We start from the raw sequence: 19,246 nt of genomic DNA, 5'->3' as shown, positions 1-19,246 counted from the left end.
ATGATAGGTTTTAGCCAATCAGTGATGCTACCTACAGTGGGTGGCCGGGATCAAAATGCACGGCGGAAAGCTCGGAAAGTAGTGTGGATAACCTTAATCACGTCGGCTTCCCCGGGAGGGGACGCGTTCCTCGCCCCATTTCACGGATGAGGAAGGTGAGGCTCAGAGAGGGGGCGGTAAGCGGAGAAATTCAACACCTACTGATCGGCTTCTGTGTATTGAGTGCCGTAAGCACATTATTTCAGGGCGCTCTGCAGGAACAATTAAGGCTCTGAAATCAGATTTACTGTTTGAATCTCAGTCCTACCACATGGCCTTGGCAAGTTACTTAAACTCTCCGGGCCTCATTTTCTTTAACTGCTAAATAAGAATGCTAACTTCCAATATAGAACAAAGATTAAACTACAGAATGCCTGGAAATTGTGCAAAGCAGCCCCTCTCGTAGTAAGCTCTCGGTGGGTTCTAAATGGTGTGGGACCGGAGCAGAGAGTAGTGGTCTGCACTGCCTGGGTTCCAGGCCCAGCTCGCCTCACAACTTGTTCTTATCCCTCTCTATGCTTAAGTTTGCCCGTTTACAAAATGGACAGAACTTTTTAACATTCGTTATTGGGTTGTGGTGAATTTTAAACGAGTTAGTGCAGGTTAAATGCCGAGAACGTAATCTGGCATGGCATAAACATAAAATCGTTAACTTTTATTGTTGACTCTTCCCCTGGGTTTGATTCCTGACACCCGCCACCACGTACTTGCTGGTGATCTTGAGCGGGTTTTCTTCAGCTGTGTGCCTTCCTTTCTACAAAGTGTGTATAAGTGTGTAATGATTTCTACTTAAAAATGTTACTGTGAAGTTTAAACGAGATAATTCCCATAAAGAGCCTAAAACAGTGCCTGGCACAATAAATAGAACTCGTTGTTTTCGTTTTACAGGAAACGAATGTTCCGAAAGGCAGAGAGACTTGTCCAAGGTCGCGGAACTAAAAAGTGGCAGGGTTGGGAGTCGAACTCTTCAGCAGAGCCAAGGTACTGGTGGGGATCCTTGAGGGGCGAAGGGAGAAAGCCGGGGAAGAAGGGAGAAAAAGGGGATGGGAGGAAGGGACGCTCTCGGCGCTCAGCTGGCCTCGCCTCGGGGGCGGGGCCTGGGGCGGTGCGGGGGCGGGGCCGCGGCCGCTCCTCCCCGGCCGGGTTGCGGCGGCGGCGCGGCTTGCGCTCGCTCGGCGCTCGGCTGGGGCGGCCTGGCCCACAATGAATGGCCGCCGCGGCTGCCGCTGCTGCTGAGGCGGAGGCCGCGGAGGCCGCGGAGGCGGAGGCCGAGGCCCCGGCGCAGGGGGGTGCGCCCCGGGCCCAGGCCCGGCCCCAGCCGCCACTGCGGAGCCCGCCGGGAGCCCCCGGAGCGCGGCCACGGCGCAGGTGAGGCGGCCCGCCCCAGGCCCGGTTCCGGCCTCGTCTCGCAGGGGCGGCCCGAGGGCATCCGAGGGCCGGTTGTGGGCTGGGCGGGGAGGGCTAGGGGGCCTCCTCCGACAGAAAAGGAGCCGGGTCCGGAACCTGCACTGTACCCGGACCGGCGAGTGCGGAGAGGCCCGGCCCTCACTAGCGAGCTTGAGCGTCCAGTCCCGGGCCCGGCCGTGGGGTTTGAGGGTGGTAGAATCGGGCCCAGACCTTCCCCCCCACCTCGCTCTCGGCGATAGGGGGGCGCTAAGGCTGGGCTGGGGCAGGTGCCGGAGGCCCGGGAAGTTGGAGGGCCGGAGAAGGAAAAGTGAGGAGGCGCCCGGGGAGGCCGAGGGGGAGGGGGAGGAGGAGTCGGGCTTTGGGTTCGCCGAGTGGGGGAGGAGAGGAGAGCGGCGCGGCCGGAGGGAAACGGCCCGGAGGGGGGGCGGGGAGGGGCCGACTTGCAGGTAGTGTCCGGGCGCCGGAGGAGGTGGGTGGGTCAGGTTACAAGCCTGGGGGCCACTGAGGAGAAGCCCAGGAAGTGGGGCAGGGTGGGTGTGGGCGGAGTTAGTTCGGGTGGGGGCTGATAGAGATCCCAGAGATGTTTGCAGGGGTCATATGAGGTTAGGGCTTGGAGAGATGTTGGGGTTGGGGGGGGGAGGCCAGATACGGGAGCCATCAGGTAGGTTGAGTAACTACTGTAGGAGCTTTGGGAGAGGGGGAAAGCAGCGCCTTTGCACTAGGCTCGTGGCCGCGAAACGGGGCGTCCCAAGAAACTAGTGTGATCAAAAGGCATATGCCACCTCTTCCCCCACCAGATGTTAGTTTTGGGCCAGATCTGGGGTCTTTCCTGTTTTCCTCACCCCAGTCATGCTCTGGGTCTCCGACCTACCCTTTGGGCAAACCTCTGCTGGCTTTTCCGGGGTGCTGGCCCACCCGGTGGGTGTTTGTGTGGGCAGCTTGAGAAAGTCTAGAACACCTAGCTCGGGCATGTGTATTTGCAGAGAGGCAGCCCAACGGGCTTACCTGAGTATCTTGGGATTCTAGATTCTTTCTTCACTTTTTGTGAGCAGAGCCTTGGGGCTCAGGCCTAAGGGATGGGACTTCACAGCCACCATCTTATACCATGGCCCCCCAGGCACCAGCTTCCCAGAGGTGAAGAACTGGGAGGTGAGCCTATAAAGCTCTGTTCATTGTGTGTCGGAGGCTCCTGATAGGGTGAAGGCAGGCCACTGAGGAGATCAAATCCAGTATTTACACCCTGGCCCAGGCCTTTGGGGCCCCAGGGCCCTGCCTGTGGGGTGCTCTTCCTGGGTCAGGCCCTGGGATGAGCTCATTGATTGCTCACTACCACTGGGTCAGCTTAGGCCTTCTCCATTGTTGGAGGAAGCTGAGGCTCCGGGTGACTTGTCCCAGGTCACACAACTAGACAGTGGCAAACTGGGATTGACTGGTGCTCAGCTCAAATGCACAGTCTCCCAGGCTGGCTTTTGAGGGGCATGACTGGAGGAGCTCCCGCTGTTCTGGATTGCCTGGTGGAAATTCTGCGCCCAGGCCTTTTCCCTTGCCCGTCCTAAGGGGTAGGTCCATACCTTTGTGGACAGAATTTTCCTGGTGTGTCCCAGAGGGCTGGAATAGTGGAAGCTTCTTTCTCAGAGGCTTGGTCACACCTCATTTCTTGCCCCCCCCCCTTTTCTGGGAGCCCTAGAGGTCAGGGGTCACAGAACTGTAGGCTGGCAAGAGGAGGCAGTTAGGAGGATGGGGCCTGGCTCCAGAGCTGCATCTTGCTTTGCTTGCCTGGTTTGTCTTATCCCCTCTTTGGTCCCAGGTCAGACCACCACAGCTTTCCTTCCTTCTCTCTGGGCTAATTGTTGCCATTGTGTCCTGGGAACATTGACTTGGGATCTTCGGCCCCTGAGGCAAGAGCTGCAGCAGACTGCTGGGTGAAGCTGTATCACCCAGGCCTGGGTTTAATGATAGGTTGTTACCCTTATTCCCTGCCTTCTCCCAATCTCCCTGCAGTTCCTAGAACTGATCCCACCTTGGCCCTGCTCTCCTCCTCTCCCTGGCTGGCCTCCTGGCTCTGGGAAGGGGGAGGGACTAGGCTGCAGCCCCACTTAAAGATGCTATTTCCCTGCCTGGTTGGGCCGAGGCTGGCTTCTGTGGCACAGACTGGGACTCAGGGCTGGGTACTGAGGACGGGGGTGGCTACCTCTGGTCACATGGCTGGAATAGGGCCAGAGGCTGGTGGGGGCTGGCTGTGGTGTGTGGATGGCAGCGGAGGGCAGTGGCTCCTAGCTGCGCCTGGAGCTAGAGGAGAAGGCGCTCAAAAGCTGCTTTTCTGTGAGTTCGTAGGGGCACACAGACCAGGGGTGCCAGAGGAGGCCAAAATAGCAAGTACAATGAGTAAAGGGACCCGTGGGATAGTTTTATTTCCCTAAGGTGTCGACTGCCTGCTAGGGACCAGGGGAGCAGCCCTGAATAACAGATCCTGGTAGGGAGGGAGGATGGAGAATTTCAAATTGGGTGGTCAGGGAAGGCTTGTGGGAGAGCTGAGCCCTGAATAAGAAGAAATCAGCCTGGTGGGGGAAGCTGGGGCAGTGAGGGAGGAGCGAATGTTCTGGGCAGAGGGGACAGCACATTGAAAGCCTTTATTGAGCATGTGCCAGCCTCCTGCTAAGTACTCTAAATATCTTGTCCTCATGAGGAAGGAGTGAGGGGTGACCCTAGTGTGAAGATGAAGACCCTTAGTGCCATTTGCAGGAAAGTCTCAGGGTCTCCTGGATCTCCCCACTGCCCCCAGATTAAAGTCCAGACCCCTTGGCCTGCAGCCAGGCCTTTTAAAGTCTGGGGCCCAGGCCAGGCAGTGGGGAGCCCCAGTGAGCCAGGCTGTGAGGACGGCTGAGTTTCTGTCGGTGTTGGAGGATCCGTTGGGGGTTGGTCCAGCCAGGTCCGACTCAGAGTTCATCAGCGTCAGTGCCAGAGCAAGCGATGGAGAAGGGCGCCTGTGTTGGAGCCGACGATGAGCCTGCCGGGCTTGAAGACAAGTTGGTGGTGCTTGAACAGTCTGTGCTCCCTCTGTTGGGTCCTTCCTGCTCCTCATCACCCTGATCCCTTTCCCCCTTCCCCAGGCCCTTGGTGCCTCTTGTGCCTAGCAGGAGTGCCCAGGCCTGTTTCCCTGCCTCTGCTCCTGGGTCCTCTAGGCTGAGAATGCTGTCCTTCTGCCTCCCCTTGGAGAGCCGTTTGAGCTGCAGAGGCTGTGAAGTGGGACCCGTCTGGTGGCGGTTACAGGTTGGGCCCAGTGTCTGGTTGTGGTCATCGTCCCATCTCCTGTACCGTCTCATTTGGTGCAGGTCTCAGCACCCTTAGAGCTCCAAGAGCCTCTGTGAGGACGGCGACTTTGTTCTCTGAATTAAGCAGGGGTTGGGTAGAGGTGAGCAAAACGTGGTATAGTGGAGAGTCCGCTTCCCCCATTAGCACCACCCGGCTCATCCCTGAGACCTTGGGCCTAGGTTGTGACCTTGGCATCTCCCGTTTCCTTCTCTGATAAGTGGGGACCAGCAGGCACACCTGTGCAGCAGTGGTTCTCAATCAGGCATGATTCTGCCGCCTCTGAAGGGAAGCTTGGGGAATGTCTGGAGACACTTGTAGTTGTCACAGCGGGGGCTGGTCCTGGCCTCTAGTGGGTGTAGGGGCCAGCGATCCTGCTCAACATCGTAAAAACTGTACAGTTCCCCTCCCCCAAAGAATGATCCGGCCCCAGTGGCTGCAGGGCTAAGGTCAGGGGATCCTCTGCTGTGTTGTTACCACGAGGAACGCAGAGGTTGGTGTCTGGGGTGTTTGATGATGCTGGGAAGGCACTGGATGGGGAGCCCCCAGGAAGTACTGCCTGATTCAATCACGAGATGGCAAGAGGTTCTGGGAGTTGGTGAGTGGTGTAGGATGTCTCCGCTACTGTCTGAGGCTTTACAGCCCTGCAAGGGGCTTAGGGGGACGAACAGAAGGGGACGTGACTAATAATCACAACTGGCGTTACTGGATATGACTCGTAGGGTAAGCACCAATCTACCCGAGTTGCTTGTTGGTTTAATCCTTGAAACAGCCTTGTGTGGCAGCGGCTGCCATTCAGCCCATTTCATAGCTGGGAAGACTGATGTCAGGGGGCGAGTACTGCTCTGGGCGAATGTTTTCTGGCAGTATAGAGAAAGGGAAGCACAATTCTAAGCAGGAAGCTTTGAGCTTCGGGTAAAATAATAAGATTCAGATTCTCAAGCCTTGCCGAGTCCCCGCATGGTCTCCTAGCATATGTCGACAAGCCCCATCCCAGTAGCCACGTTCCCTGCAGCCCCACCAGCCCCCTTCCTCGGCTCCGCCAGTGTCACTTCAGGGCCTTCACACTTGACGCTCCCTTCACCACACTTGGTACAGCTGCTGCCACCAGGTCCTTCAAGTCTGAAGGCACACAGGGATTAGGCTGTAATTCAGAAAGGTGGGCCAGTGGGGAGAGGGAGGGCTGCTGCCCATCTCCTTCTCCAAGGAGCTGCTGCTGGCAGAGGCCAGATTCCCCAGGGCTGCAAGGAGAGAGTGGGAGGAGAGAGGGAGAAGCACTGGGCTAGACTGCTCATTCCCGGAGGTGGCAGGGAGGGGAGGAAGGGTGGAGAGTGGCTGGGGGAGGCTGGGCAGAGAAGGCTTCCCCCAGGGGAGCAGAAGGAGCAGCACCCTGTCTGGCCCTCAGAGGGCACCCAAGACCCCATTTCTGGAGAGGACATATCCAGTGAGGATAAAGAGCCCCAGCTCTGGCCTCGGCCTGTCTTGGCTTCCCTTCTTGCTCTGGCCTCTCTGAGCCCCAGTTTTCCCGTCCACAAAATGGGTCTGGTCACAGTGGCTGCGTGCCTTGGGGAGCGATGGGACCACGTAAAGCGTGAGCTTGGCAGGGGCCAGCCATGATCAGGAAGTCTCAGCTGCTGTTACCTCCGGATTCCGGGAGAGGAGCCAGACATGGCCTCGGTGTGATCCTGGGCTTTGCTCTCCTCACCCAGAAAATGGCGGGAAGAGTCATTTCTGCCTCAGAAACTAGCAAGAAGTATAATCGAGCCCTTGCCGGGCGCCATGCACCATAGGGGCGATGTGAATGCTAATTGCCAGCTATCAGCCTGTCACAAACCTGTCACCCACCGTGGATTTAATGGCAGCTTTTTGGGGAAGAAGAAAATGAATTAAGTGTGCACGTACTTTAAAAACGCCAGCAGTAGGAGGGCGCGTGCCTGGCTCAGTTGGAAGAGCACGTGGCTCTTAATTTTGGGACTCTTAACCTTGGGGTCGTGAGTTCGAGCTCCACATGGGGTGTAGAGATTACAAAACAAAGTTAAAAAAAGATGCCAACAGTAGGATCTGTACAGTCAGGTAGCACTTCGTTGGCCCTCGCCAGCGAATGTTTGCCTGAGCTGCCTTCCAGTTCACCTCCTGCAGAGGGCCCGGATGGCCCTGGGCCGGGAAAGCTCCTCAGGCAGCCTGGGGGTGTGTCCCCCACCCCCTTTACTCTGACCTCATGCTGAGCTGCGTGAAGGATTGTGAGGGCTTTCCAAGGGCTTTTGGTCCTTCTACTTGGAGTTGGTGGTTTCTCTTAATTGGCCTATATGTCACTGGGCAGCTCACTGCCTCCCTGGAAAGTGTGCGGGAAAGATGGTCCATGGTGGCGGCACACATCTGTACCCCTCGCTTCTGCTGCGTGGGAAATTTGGAGGCCCCTCCCCAAACCACTGGCAGTTTCTCCTCCCAGGAGTCGCCCTGCCACACAATCACTTGCAGTTCAGGCCTGCCGTACCCCGGCGTGATCGGGCAGCAGTGGGAGCAGTTGGTGGGAATCCAGAATTCAGTTACACCGAGTCGAGAGTGGGACCCTGCCTGCAGGCCACCCACCTGGCACAGCTGCCAGAGGAGGGCACCTGCCTGCCCAGCCCCCTCCTTGCTGGCCCTGGGGACTCCCCCTGTGGCGTGGATGGCACGCTGGGCCCAGCTCAGAGACCTCTTCTGAGTCCCACTGTTTTGAGTCACGTTAATGGGGAACAGAAAAGGGAGTGAGGTTGGAGGTAATGGAAATAATTCTTTGTTCCACAAACAACTATCGAGCACCCATTGTGTGCCGAACCGGTCCTAGGGGCAGCGGACACTGCAGTCTGAACCAGAGAGGCAGGCACTGTGCCCTGGTGGAGGTGACACAAAGCCCAAGACACATCTAGTTAGCTAGACAGTGGGAAGTGCCACAGAGGACAAATCAAGCAGGAGACGCGCAGGAGTCGGGGTTGGGAGATGTTCTGTCTTGGGAAGTTCGAGCCAGGTGACTAGGAAGATATGAAGAGCTGTTCCTGTCTCGGGGACAGCATGCTACGGAGTCCATAGAGCCGGTAGTGAAAACTGGTTTTGAAAGAGTTTGGGGTCGAATCCGAGGGTCTTGATCCAAGCAAGGAGGGCTGGAGCTGGTGAGAGCTACGGCCACCGGACTGGGGCGGAGTTGGGTTGTAGGCACATTGAGCTGGTATCTGGGACATCCGCAGGCCCTGCACACACAAGAAGTCGAGGCCGGGGGCTCCACGGGGGAGTTGTAGGTGAGTGGATGGTACTTTCCGTCTGTCTCGAGTCCGTCTGCCATAACAGAATGCCATAGACGGGTGGCTTAAGCAGCAGACACTGTTCACGGTTCTGGGGGCTGGAGGTCAGAGATCAGGTGTGCCCACAGGGCCTTTGTGCACATGCTTCTAGAGAGAGAAACCTCTCTCTTTTTCTTCTCTAAGAACGCCAGTCCTAGCAGATCAGGGCCCCGCTTTTATGTCCTTGTTTAATCTTAATTACCTCTTAAAGACTGTATCTCCGAATACAGACATTTTGGGGGTTAGAATTTCAACACATGCATCGGGGTGAGGGGCACAGTTTGGTCCGGAGCAGAGCCCTGAGTCTGGGTTCAATTCCTGGGAGGAGAGAGGTTGACCAAGGATTGAGCCTGGCATCAGCCTTTATTTACCTTCAGTTTCTGGAAGGACCGTGCCTGCCTCTCCCTCGGGGCTCTGCATGACTTCCCCATACGTTGAGGGCTATGCTCCCATTCCACCACTGCCTCGCTAGATCTGCGCCCCCCCGCCCAAGATACCAGCTCTAATGTCACCTCTTCTGGGCAAGATCAGAGGCCCAGGTATGCAGCATGTTAATCTGTTTGACTCTGGACGGATGGCCACGTTCCCCATTGGACCATGAGCCCTTGGAGACAGGCCTTCTTTCAGTCCTGCCCTGCCCCAGGTTCCCAGGCACTTCATGCCCCAGGCAGGCGCTTGGCAAATATTTGTTGAGTGACTTGGGAGGTCATGGAAACCGTATGCTGGGCCCTTGCATCACACTGGGAGACCTGCTCACATTTGTGGCCAGGACACTAGCGATGCTAGGACAGTCCCCTAGGCCCTGTTTAGGGCTGGGGGCTGCCCCTTCCCTTGGGTCTGAGGACCCCAGAAGATGGGCAGGCTAAGACGCCGAGTTCTGAGGAGAGGATTCGAATGGTTTTGTGCCCTAAGGGAGTCTATAGTCAAGTGGGATTTAGTGGTCTCAGAGGTAAGCATAAGAGCGCTGCAGATTGGTGGTGGGGAGAGTGTGTGGAAGAGAGGTATCTTCTCTCGTCTGGACAATTCTCAGAGCCAGAGGGCGATGAAGGGTGGAAGAGGAGGATGTGGACATTGGGAGGAAAGGGGGATTCCGGGCCGGGTGCACGGCTGGGCAAGGGCCTGGCTGGGGTCGGAGAGCCATGCAGCGTGCTTGGTGGGGACAGAATTGTTGGATGGTGTAGAGACCCCCAACTCTTGGCTCCATCACATCTCTTCCAAGGCAGCAGGTGATCCAGGCCAGGTATCGGGTACTTTGGACCTGTTTTTGTGAGAGCCCATCATGGCTCCATGGTCCCTCCCTTCCAGGGCTGGTGTTGGTAAGGGGCTTCATGCAGAGCCAGGGCAGCTATTCCTTCTGGGTCCAGATGACTGGATTGGAGTAGTTGCCTAGGAATGAAAGGAGGGAGGGGAGCCTGGGGATGGCCTGTCACTGTGCTTCTAAAACCAGCCAAGGCCTAGCTTTCCCCTGTCCTTGCAGGGGCAACAAGGCCATGAAGGATTTCTGCAACTCAAGACCTGCCACCCCACTCCCCTGCAGGCGGGGCGGGGGGGGAGTTGTGGGGTTCCTCGGTGCTGATTGGTTGAGCCATTTATACCAGTTGTCTCCCTTCCCCTCCGAATGGTTAGTCAAAGGCTTCAAAGCCCCGGGTGCTGGGCTCTGAGCCTGGGGTTCACAGGCTTGTGGGACCCCAGCCTGAATGTTGGGTGGCTCTCGCCCTCAGGGGGGCCCTCCCTGTGCGTGTTCCCTCCTGTGACCTCAGGGACCTCAGCGCTCCTGTTGGTGAGCTTTCCCTGAAGGCCAGCTGCCGGGGAAGGAGCGGGGCTGCCCTTCAGTCCCCATCTATCAAGTGGGGCAGTCCTAGCGCCCCCCCCCCGTGGAGGGGACCCTGAGGGGAGCACCTGCAGCAGCGCCTGGCATGCTGAGCATAGCTGGGAGCACCCCTGAGAATGCCCTCTTCGCAGCCGCTCACTTGCTAGTCTGACTGTCCTCCCTCTTTCCCTGCCACTGCCACCTGCCCCTCCACTTTCCCAGCCTTCAGCGTCTCAACCTGTTTCCGTTCTTCACGCTGCTCCTGGGAGTTCTCCCCGAGCTGGTGTGGACCTGCGCCTCCCTTGCTCCAGGCTTCCCCCTGCTCCCTCAGAAACATTGGTCCTCACCAGGCCAGCCCCTTCCCCCCCCCCCCCCCCGCCCGTCCCATCCCACACCCTTCTCATAAGCCCTGTTGCCCCTGCACTCTCTCAAGCCAACACTGGCCTCCTGGGGGTCTCCACACTTCACCTCACTCCTTCCTGCCCCAGACTTTGGTTGCTCTTTGTTCCCCTGTCTTTGCCTCACTCCCAGAGTCAGCCCCTCAGTGACACACTCACCCCAGTTGTATCACTCCGTGTCTCCCCACCAGACAACTGCATGTAGAAACAGCCAGTCTTCTTCAGAGCTGTGTCCCCGAGCCTTGCAGTTTATTGGGGTGGGTTGGATGAAGGAGTCCCCATTTTACAGATGAACAAACCAAGGCACAGAGGTGAGGGGCTGGCATCTGAAACCAGCTTTGGGGTTAGGGGGGTGCTCTGACTCTACTGCAGGCCTCTCCTGCCTTGGTCCTCCCCCTTACGGTATGAGCCTTCCAAACTGGGAGTCTAGAGCTCTCTTTCAGGGACTGGGAGCTAGCCTCTCCCTTGACCCCCTTGACTCTGGTCACTTGGGCCTCAGTACCTGGAGCAGGCTCATTTTGGCAGCCTTGGGAGTTGGGTCGGGGCTGTGAGGCCCCTGGAGCAGGCTCTCTGGGTTCTATCCTTTGCCGACACTCAGTGCCTCTGTTTCTCCTGTCTCCACACAGAGGGTCAGCTCCTACCCATCTGGCACTGAGTTTGAGCTCCTGGAAGTAGTGTTCTGCCTTCTGATGGGAGAGTCCCTGTCTCCGCTTTGCCCCCTGATGACCCAAAATTGTTTTTCCTGGCAGTGACCGTGATTTTGATGATGACGAGGCTGAGGGCATAGCCAAGGGAAATCACAAGTTTCAGTGCCCACTCAGACCCTGGTTTGAATCTTGTCCCTTCTACTTACTCACCAGTGATCTTGGGACAGTTCTTGGCTTCCCTGTGGCCTCAGTTTTCCCATTTGAGAATTGGGAGTCTGAAATTGGCCCCATAGGTTTGCTAAGAGGGTTCAGAGAGCTCCTTCCTGCAGGTCATCTGTCAGCTCTTTGGAAGCATGGGTGCTGGGAGGGGCGGGGCCTGCTGGTGTCTCTCTCACGGCCGACCACATGTAGCAACTTACTGAGGACAGACTTGAATTTGCAGGATCAGTTTGGCCTTATCAACATTTGTTTCCAAATGGAGAAGTAGAGGTTTGGAGTTCCTCCTCTCAGGAGTGAGTTGGTTCTGGAGTCAGCACTTGCCCATGAGCGCGTGGCTGCCTCTCTTCATCTGTGCAGTCTTCTTTGAGCCCGGTGGTACCAGGTAGGGCCCCTGTCTCCCAGTGCTCAGTCCCTGGAGGCAGCTCAGAATGGACTCACTAGTGAATGAAAACTGTGAAAGATGCATGAAAGCTAATCTGAGAATGAGGGGAAACAGCTGGGGACTCTAGTTGGTACCTGCCCCAGGGCCTTTGCACACCTGTTTCCTCCTTTCTCCTCAGCAGCCCAACTCTTCTCATACCCGCCCTGCCCATTCAGGACCACCACCTTCTATATTTAAAAGAATTGCAGGGGACACACTTTTACCATGGGTGCAGTTGTAAAGCCACATTGTCCTTCAAACCCCTTTTATGAGTGCCCTCAGAGTATTGGACATGCCCAGTTCTGGATTGGAATGTGCACTGATGGAATAGGCTGTGATACAGAAGTTCACATTTGAGAGTTGCCTGCGCTCCCTGCCCAGGGTCACTGACAGTTCCTTTTTTTTTTTTTTTAAGATTTATTTTATTATTATGTATTTTAGAGAGAGGGAATGGGGGAGGGGTAAAGGAAAGGGGAGAGAGAATCCCAAGCAGACTCTGCTGAGCACGGAACATATTATCTATTTTTGTAAATAGGCAATATAATCACCAAGTTCAAAATTCAAAAGATCCAGAGAGTTCATGGCAAGTATGGATTTTTTCTTCCTTCCTCGGCTTTATTGAGATGCACGTATCCTGGAGTCCATTTAAAGGGTACAATTGAATCGATTTTAGTATAGTTGACCCTTTAACGATGAGTGCATTAGGGGCGCTAACACCCCCCACCAGTGCGCACACAAAGTCAAAAGTCCACATATAACTTTTGACTCCCCCCAAAACTTAACAGCCTACTGTTGACCGGAAGCCTTACTGATATTAGTCAATTAACACATGTTTTGTATGTCGTATGTGTTAAATGCAATAAAGTAAGTTAGAGGAAAAAATGTTACTAAGAAAATCGTAAGATTTGCTGGCGGGCTCAGTTGGTAGAGCATGCGACTCTTGATCTTGGGGTGGTGAGTCCAAGCCCCGCCTTGGGTGTAGAGATTACTTGAAAAAGGCGGGGGGGGGAATCATAAGGAAGGGAAAATACATTTACACTCCTGAACTATTGAAAAAATTCTGCGCATAAGTGGACCCACGCAGTTCAGACCCGTGGTGTTTGAAGATCAACTCTCGATTCAGAGTTGTGCGCGCATGACCACAGTTTTAGACCATTTTACGTTATGGCAAGAAGAAACCCCTCATCCTTCTGCTTGCCACCCCACACCCCACCTAGCCCCTGGCAGCCACTAGTCTGCTTTTTTTGGCTCTGGATTTGCCTGTTTTGGACGTCTTACATAAATGGGATCGTGTAATACACAGTTCTTTTGTCCGCCTTCTTGCATTTAGCGTATTGTTTTCAGGGTTCACCCATAGAATATGTATCAGGGCTTCATTCCTTTATATGGCTGAATAATATTCCATTGTATGACTGGACCGTATTTTAGCCATTCATCAGTCAGTCAGTGGACGTTCGGCTTGTTCCCATCTTTTTGGCGATCGCGAATGGTGCTGTAAACATTCACGGACAGGTTTTTCTGTGGATATAGGTGTTCGTTTCTCTTGGGTACAATTCTGAGGAATGGAATTGCTGGGTCATATGGTAATTCCATGTTTAATCATTTGAGGAACTGCCAGACTGTTTTCCATAGCAACTGCACCATTTTACATTCCCAGCCTCGGTGTAGGAGGATTCCGATCTCTTCCTTGCCAACATTTGTTGTCTGTCTATTTTATTCTTCCAGCCCTCGCTGGTATGAAATGGTGTTTCGTTGTGGTTTGCATTTGCATTCCCTGCTGACTGGTGATGTTCCTGTGCAGCCTCAGGGTTTCTTGAGTGATCATTCAGTCATTCAACCAACAGTGATTGGGGTCATGTGCGCGGCACTGCGGACAGTGTGAAGAATCCGATGCCCCTGACCCCTTGGTGTTTCGATGCCAGTGCCCTTCAGAGTTACCCTGTGTGTGTCGCGCTGGGGATGGTTAACACTCATGGAGTTCTCACTGTGTTAGCTCATTTAGTATTCAAACACACGTGTAAGTATGCTTTCCCCCCACCCCCCGCAAGGGACAGCCGGTGGCCACCCAGGCCTGGAGCTGACATAAGTGATTTGACAGTCTGTCATAGAGGCAAGTCCGTGCTGGGACTGAGGGTGTGGGTGGCGCCAGGCGATTCTCACCACCACGGCAAATTCCACCACGTGGATATCCGCTCCCACATGTCTCCCCACAGCAGGTGAGGTTCGTGAGAGGGGGGTGCTGGGTCTGCTGCCTGACCCCGTTGCTCTGTCTGTCTCTCCCTGTCCCCCGTGCAGCTGCCGCCATGGCCCAGACCCTGCAGATGGAGATCCCGAACTTTGGCAACAGTATTCTGGAGTGTCTGAACGAGCAGCGGCTGCAGGGCCTGTACTGTGACGTGTCCGTGGTGGTCAAGGGCCACGCCTTTAAAGCGCACCGGGCCGTGCTGGCCGCCAGCAGCTCGTACTTCCGGGACCTGTTCAACAGCAGCCGGAGCGCGGTGGTGGAGCTGCCGGCTGCCGTGCAGCCCCAGTCCTTCCAGCGGATCCTCAGCTTCTGCTACACAGGCCGGCTGAGCATGAACGTGGGCGACCAGTTCCTGCTCATGTACACGGCCGGCTTCCTGCAGATCCAGGAGATCATGGAGAAGGGCACCGAGTTCTTCCTCAAGGTGAGCTCCCCCAGCTGCGACTCGCAGGGCCTGCACGCCGAGGAGGCCCCGTCGTCGGAGCCCCAGAGCCCTGTGGCCCAGACGTCAAGCTGGCCGGCCTGTGGCACCCCGCTGCCCCTCGTGTCCCGTGTCAAGACGGAGCAGCAGGAGTCGGACTCTGTGCAGTGCACGCCTGTGGCCAAGCGGCTGTGGGACAGCAGTGGCAGTGGTGGCGGCAATGGCAGCCGCAAGATGGCCAAGTTCTCCACACCGGACCTGGCTGCCAACCGGCCGCCCCAGCAGGCCCCGGTGGTGGCGGCAGCGCAGCCGGCCGGGGGGGCTGTGGCAGCGGCTGCAGGGGCCGGCCCTGGGCAGCCGGCTGGGGGGGCGGCGGCGGCGGCGGCAGCAGGGGGCGTGGTGAGTGGGCCCAGCACGTCGGAGAGGACCAGCCCGGGCACGTCGAGCGCCTATACCAGCGACAGCCCTGGCTCCTACCACAACGAAGAGGATGAGGAGGAGGACGCGGGCGAGGAGGGCGCGGATGAGCAGTACCGGCAGATCTGCAACATGTACACCATGTACAGCATGATGAACGTCGGCCAGACAGGTGAGGTGCCTGCCCTGCCCGCCCCTCCCAGCCCGGCCCCTGCCTCCTCCTCCCTCCCCCGCAGCCCCGTCCCCGACACATGCTGCTCTCTGCCCCTGAAGCCGAGAAGGTGGAGGCCCTCCCTGAGCAGGTGGCCCCCGAGTCCCGGAATCGCATCCGGGTGCGGCAAGACCTGGCGTCTCTCCCGGCTGAGCTCATCAACCAGATTGGCAACCGCTGCCACCCCAAGCTCTACGATGAGGGTGACCCCTCCGAGAAGCTGGAGCTGGTGACAGGTGGGCCAGCATCACTTCCTGCCCGGATTCCCTGCTTCCTTCCACATTGGGCCTCGGTGCCCTCCGAGCCAGTGGCTTGTGGGATGGTGGTTAGGAGCCAGACTCGGGGTCTAACCCCACCCCTGCTGCCACCCGCCGGCTGTGTCCTAGGGTGGCTGACCACCGCCCCCCCCCTTGGGATTGATCCGTGCCAGAGACCGGCCTCCAGGTTTCCACCCCGGAGGCTGGTGTGAGCATTGGCTGGCGTTGTTGGCCACACGGGTAGATCAGTGGCTTCCTAGGGTGGTTTGAGGGAGAACTAGTACAGCGGGTAAGAATCTTGGCTCTTGGTGTCAGGGTGCCTTGGTGTGAGCTTCCACTGCCTATTCTCTTTGATGCCCAGGTGGTTGTGTGGGCAAAAGCCACCCACGCGCCAGCAGGGCTCGGCACGTTGTAGGTGCCCCGTGGACAGTGGCACCACCAGCTGTCCTTTCCTGATCGCTGACGAGGCCATGCTGGGGCGAGTTGCCAGGGCGCGTCTTGGCCGGGCCCAGGCCAGGGCCTGGCCAAGTGGGGAGCGTGGCAGTCTGGGGCCCCCGGCTACCCTCCTGCTCCCCACTCCAGGCACCAATGTGTACATCACGAGGGCTCAGCTCATGAACTGCCACGTCAGCGCGGGCACACGGCACAAGGTCCTGCTGCGGCGCCTCCTGGCCTCCTTCTTTGACCGGTGAGGCCCTCACAGAGCCCGGATGGAGGGGAGGGGGCTGCCCCCTGCCCCCACCACAGGGGGCCTGACTTCCCTCCCTCACGCCCCCCCATCTCAGGAACACGCTGGCTAACAGCTGTGGCACCGGCATCCGCTCTTCCTCCAACAACCCCAGCCGCAAACCGCTGGACAGTCGCGTCCTTCATGCTGTCAAGTGTGAGTATCTGGCCTTTTGGAGTCAGGCTGGGATGGGGTCTGGGGCGGGCAGATGGTCCTCTTCGCTCTTGGCCCTGATAGGTGAATGGGGGTTGATGTTCAGAAGGATTCTGAGGTTCAGTCTGAACTTGCCAGGAAGAGGGCTGTGGTGGCTTAAAGATTTCTTCATAGTGGGGGTGCGGGGCGGACACTGAAGGTGAGCCTGTGTCAGATGTCAGATGTGGGGTGGGCATGGGGGAAGGGTCCTTGGGTAGTCATGGGAGCGATGAAGCAGCCAGGCCCCAGCCATTTGTCAGGAGGGAAGTCTAGATTTTTCACGTGGAATCTTCCCCATTCCTAAATTCAGGCAAATGACCCAGGTTTTTCAAGAGCCCTGGGCCACCGTCTCAAAGCCCACACATGGCCGAACTCAGTCAGGCGTGGGGCCAACTGATGTGCTCTGGCGTCCTGGCTTGCGAGTCCTCCATTCTGTCACCTCTGAGAGAGGTTCAGGAGTGCCGCGCGCGTGTTGGGGATTAAGGAGCAGTGTGGCTGAGTGTCTGTCATCAAGGTGAGAGGCCAGGGCCACGCTCTGCCTGAGCCGCCCCCTCTGCCCTCACAGACTACTGCCAGAACTTCGCTCCCAACTTCAAGGAGAGTGAGATGAACGCCATCGCAGCTGACATGTGCACCAACGCCCGCCGCGTTGTGCGGAAGAGCTGGATCCCCAAGCTCAAGGTGCTCATGGCCGAGGGCGACGCCTACACCACCTTCATCAGTGACACGGGCAAGATAGAGCCGGACATGATGGGCGTGGAGCACAGCTTCGAGACGGCTAGCCACGACGGCGAGGCCGGCCCCTCGGCTGAGGCCCTCCAGTAACTACCACCGGACCCTCCCCGCGGGGCGTCACACTCCCCTCCCTCCCCCGTCACACCCGCCCACCATCTTGGTCACGAGCTACTGTCTGTCCCTCCCCAGGACCCGCGGGGGGCGCTGCATGCTCCCAGCCCCTCTGCCTCCCCATCCCAACCCCCGCCCCCCCCCACCCGAGCGGGCTAGGAGAGGGCAGCAGCTGGTGCGAGCTCTGCGCTGCCTCTCTGGCACGCCCGGCCGTTGGGAGCTTCCGCTCCCCTTCCCCTAACCCCAGCAGTGGTCTCCCCACTCACCAGGCCAGGTGTGGGGAGGGGCCTGCCTGGGGAGTTCAGGAAGGCCCCCTTCCCAGGCCCTGGGCCCCTTGCTGCAACTCCTTGGGACTTGCAGGGGCCCTAGGGTTCTCAGGACCCCTCCTGCCACCACCTCCCAGTGCTTCCATGTTTCCAAAAGCGCCTTCCTGTCTCCCTCGTCTGTCCCTGTGCCTGGGGGCTGGGGTAGGCGAGGCCGAGGGGACTGCCCATTTCACAGCTGAGGGAACCGAGGCTCAGAGGAGCTCCACCATTGACCTAAGGTGGTGGGCAGTGGCGGGCCCGGCGCCCTTCTCTCTCCCCCACTCTGTGCCCACCTCTGTTGCCCCCATCTGTCCCCTGGGGCCTGAGGGGCAGGTCCCAAGTGGGGGGGGCTCTTGGGGGCTGACCGAGGGTCTCTGTGAATAGAACGAGAGGTTTCCTGGGCTCACAGAAGTGTGTGCGTGTGTGTGTGCGCGCGTGTGTGTAGACGTTTTGCTTTTAAACAGATGAAGATGATAGAGGCAGTAGGGCCAGGGCTGGAAGTCAGGGGAGCAGGTTGGGGGGCTGCTGCCCTTCCCCCCTCACCCCCCTGCCCCCGCCCCCTGTACATACTTTTTAAAGCATTTTTTTAGCTAATGAAATATTGAAGTATAAGATTCCTTTTATTTTTCAAACCAACGGGACTGTGTCTGATGTCCCCTTCAGTCCCCGGGGACGTGGCAGGCAGGACGGGGTGGGGGCTGGGGGCAGACTGAATGCGTGCGTGCGTGTGGAGTGTGGGTGTGCATTTCTGAGGTGGGGGCTCGGCCAGGCCTCTGCTCGGGCTCCTGTGGGTCTGACCAGGTCCCCCTTCGCTCCGCTGCTCCCCAGTGGGGCTCCATTTGAAGGGTGGCCCTGGCTTTGGCCTGTTGGCTGAGCCCAGCTTCTGGGGACAAGGCAGGGCCCACTTCTATTGTTTGCAGTTTGCAGAATTTTTTCTAACCATTCCTCTCTTTTTATCCTTGTCTAGTGCGAGGATTTTTTTTTTTTTTTTTTTTTGAGTTTTACATGTGAACTCTGGAGGGTTCCTTTTTTTTTTTTTACTCCCTGTCCCCCCACACTGGGTGTCCTTTCTTGACAATTTTCACCTTTTTCTCTCTAGCCCTGTCCCCACTGCCTCTCGTCTCCTCCCTGATCTGACCGGCCCATTGCTCCCATTGCTCCCAGTGGCCTCTCCAGAGGCAGGGGGATTGCTTGGGGGGGGGGGTGGCCAGCCCTGACTAGACCCTTGGAATCTGACTTGGAGGCCTCCCCCCCCACCCAGCAGCCCCCACCGGTCTGTGAGGGGGGCCCTCCTGACATCTTGTGGTGGGGGGTGTCTGGTCTGGCCAGGGTCCTGGCACTCTGCTTTCCTGGCCTGGCCCCTGCACCTTAGCCCTCAGCTGGCCCAGTGTATGGGGGGATTCGACGCCCCAGCTAAAGCACAAGCACCTTAGTCGCACCTCCCCCACGCCCTTGTCCTGGCCTTGACATCCTACCCCAGCATCGATCCCAAAGCACAATATCCTGGTCACTTGGCAAGCTGCCGGGCCGGCCAAGGCCGAGGGGCTGGCTGGGGCTCCAGCCAGACCCCACAAGGAAGGAGTCCCTAGGCGCTCCCCTCCTTCCAGGCCTTAGCAGGGGCCAGCTCTCTGGGACTGGGGTCTTCTCCCTCCCCACCCCTTTGTCCTGGACAGGCCCCTGCCCAGCCCCTCTCTGCCTTGTCCTCGGGTGGGGCTTGCCCCTGTCCCGCCTCCAAGCCCCTGCAGCACTGGGTTGGGTGGCAGAGCCCCCTCATTTCAGGGACCCCAGGAGGTGACCCTGGCTCCCGGGACTGTGTGTTGGGGGGGAGAGGGGAGGGGAGGGGCCGGGCAGGGGTGCAGGGGAGGAAACTCCTCACCAGGAGAGCCAAAGACAGGGTTGTGCCTTACCCCAGGAGCCACCCCTGCGCCCCTCCCGCCCTGCCCTCCCCACCTCACCTCCTGGGCGGCCTGCTGCTTTTCCTTCTCTCCCTCCCCTGCCCTGCCCTGCTCTGAGCTGCATGGTCCCCCCACCCCGGGCAGCCCAGGGAGGAGCACGAAT

At 58.0% G+C, this 19,246-nt stretch overlaps 1 protein-coding gene across 2 annotated transcripts; it reads left to right on the top strand.

Moving 5' to 3' along the window:
* Positions 1-9: 9 nt before the first annotated feature.
* On the top strand, positions 10-18,957 carry NACC1 (nucleus accumbens associated 1). Of its 2 annotated transcripts, XM_087867232.1 has the most exons (7): positions 10-155; positions 928-1,020; positions 13,863-14,822; positions 14,924-15,097; positions 15,701-15,806; positions 15,904-16,001; positions 16,603-18,957. In XM_087867232.1, the coding sequence occupies exons 3-7, from the start codon at positions 13,871-13,873 to the stop codon at positions 16,860-16,862; spliced, it is 1,590 nt and encodes a 529-aa protein (XP_087723358.1). In that variant the 5' UTR covers positions 10-155; positions 928-1,020; positions 13,863-13,870; the 3' UTR covers positions 16,863-18,957. The 2 variants fall into 2 exon arrangements, with proteins under 2 accessions (XP_087723358.1, XP_045667952.2); XM_045811996.2 differs by lacking the exons at positions 10-155; positions 928-1,020 and adding an exon at positions 1,211-1,407.
* The last annotated feature ends 289 nt before the right edge of the window (positions 18,958-19,246 follow it).

This window comes from Ursus americanus, chromosome 14 (genome assembly GCF_024610735.1).
Source record: "Ursus americanus isolate L20-20 chromosome 14, mUrsAme1.1.p, whole genome shotgun sequence".
Lineage (NCBI taxonomy): Eukaryota > Metazoa > Chordata > Mammalia > Carnivora > Ursidae > Ursus > Ursus americanus.
The sequence above is the reverse complement of the archived record's forward strand: the minus strand, read 5'-3'. Positions and strand labels throughout refer to the sequence as shown.